A 1,973-nucleotide genomic window follows, 5' to 3' on the forward strand; every position below is an offset into this window, starting at 1 on the left:
AGAGACAGAGAGACAGACAGAGAGAGACAGAGAGAGACAGAGAGACAGAAAGAGACAGAGAGAGACAGAGAGAGACAGAGAGAGACAGAGAGAGACAGAGAAAGACAGAGAGAGACAGGAAGAGACAGAGAGAGACAGAGAGAGAGAGAGAGAGAGGCAAAGAGACGAGAAAGGGGAAGAGAAATTTATAAAGCTAGAGTGCGAAGATGGGAGAAGATGAAGAAAGAATGGACGAGAAAGAAAGAAACAGAAAGAGAGACCGAGTGTGACAAAAAAAGGCAGAGAAAAAGAGGGCAGAAGATGGAGCGAGAGGGAGACAAGGAGTGGGAGAACCAGAGTAAAGGTGCGCCACAGAAGAAAGACAGTGAGAGTGACACACGGACACGGACACCGCGTAGAAACTGTCACTCACCTGCATTTGCTTTCAGATCTTCTGGTGTCACCATGACGACAAACCTGATTGCTCTCTCATTCTTGAATAATTCGTATGACCATCTTCGTATCGATCGCATACATTTCACAGCTGCGATGCCGTTATTTGCGATCAAAATCTGAAAGAGAACCAAAAGTCATGACAAACAATGCCGATGCAGAGTGTAACATATTTTTAATACCACCACATTTTCATGCGCTCACTTTCATGAGAATGAAGTTAGCTAATAACTCACAGCGATACGACCAGGAGTGTAAATCGCTGTGAAATCGCCTAGTGTGTCCACTTAATCGCCGCCGATTTAGTCGCCCGATTTCGTCGCCCGATTTAATCGCATAGATCAAAACGTTTTGATATTATCGGGCGATTTTGTCGCCCGATTTAGTCGCCCGATTAAATCGCCTAGTGTGTCCGGGGCCGGCGAATAAATCGCTCGATTGTACAATTCATCAGCCAATCAGAGCTGTTCAATGATACTGACGTAATAGCGATGTTTCATGTTTAGTATGTCATGTCATGTAATAGCGATGCACGCACGCACGCACGCAGGTGAACGTGCACACGCACGCACACACTCATGCACGCACGTGTACGTGCACACGCACGCACACACTCATGCACGCACGTGTACGTGCACACGCACGCACACACTCATGCACGCGCGTGTACGTGCACACGCACGCACGCACGCATGCACGCACGTGTACGTGCACACGCACGCACGCACGTATACGTGCACATGCATGCACGCACGCACGCACGCACGCACGCACACATGCACACACGTGTACCTGCGCACGCACGCACGCACGCACGAACGTGTACCTGCACACGCACGCAGGCACGTACGCACGCACGCATGCACGCATGTGTACGTGCACACGCACGCACACACTCATGCACGCACGTGTACGTGCACACGCACGCACACACTCATGCACGCACGTGTACGTGGACACGCACGCACGCATGCACGCACGTGTACGTGCACATGCATGCACGCACGCACGCACGTGCACCTGCACACACACGCACGTACGCACGCACGCACACATGCACACACGTGCACTTGCACACGCACACACGCACGCACGCACGCACGCACGCACGCACGCACGTGTACCTGCACACGCACGCAGGTGAACGTGCAAACGCACGCACGCACGCACGCAGGTGAACGTGCACACGCACGCATGCACGCAGGTGAACGTGCACACGCACGCAAGCACACACGCATGCACGCACGTGTACGTACACACGCACGCACGCACGTGTACGTGCACACGCACGCATGCACGCAGGTGAACGTGCACACGCACGCAAGCACACACGCATGCACGCAGGTGAACGTGCACACGCACGCACGCACGTGTACGTACACACGCACGCACGCACGTGTACGTGCACACGCACGCACACACTCATGCACGCACGAACGTGTACCTACACACGCGCGCACACACGCACGCACGCACGCACGCACGCACGCACGCACGTGTACGTGCACACGCACGCACACACTCATGCACGCACGAACGTG

General features: G+C 54.4%; 1 protein-coding gene across 1 annotated transcript in view; it reads right to left on the reverse strand.

Moving 5' to 3' along the window:
* The window catches only part of LOC106810293 (acetyl-CoA carboxylase-like), a 46,754-nt gene that overhangs the window by 4,831 nt on the left and 39,950 nt on the right, over positions 1–1,973 (reverse strand). The window contains exon 4 of the mRNA XM_014813600.1: positions 413–551. Within this exon, the coding sequence (XP_014669086.1) occupies positions 413–551 (139 nt within the window). The remainder of the gene's footprint in view (positions 1–412; positions 552–1,973) is intronic.

This window comes from Priapulus caudatus, unplaced genomic scaffold (assembly GCF_000485595.1).
Source record: "Priapulus caudatus unplaced genomic scaffold, Priapulus_caudatus-5.0.1 Scaffold428, whole genome shotgun sequence".
In the NCBI taxonomy this organism is placed as follows: Eukaryota; Metazoa; Priapulida; class Priapulimorpha; order Priapulimorphida; family Priapulidae; genus Priapulus; species Priapulus caudatus.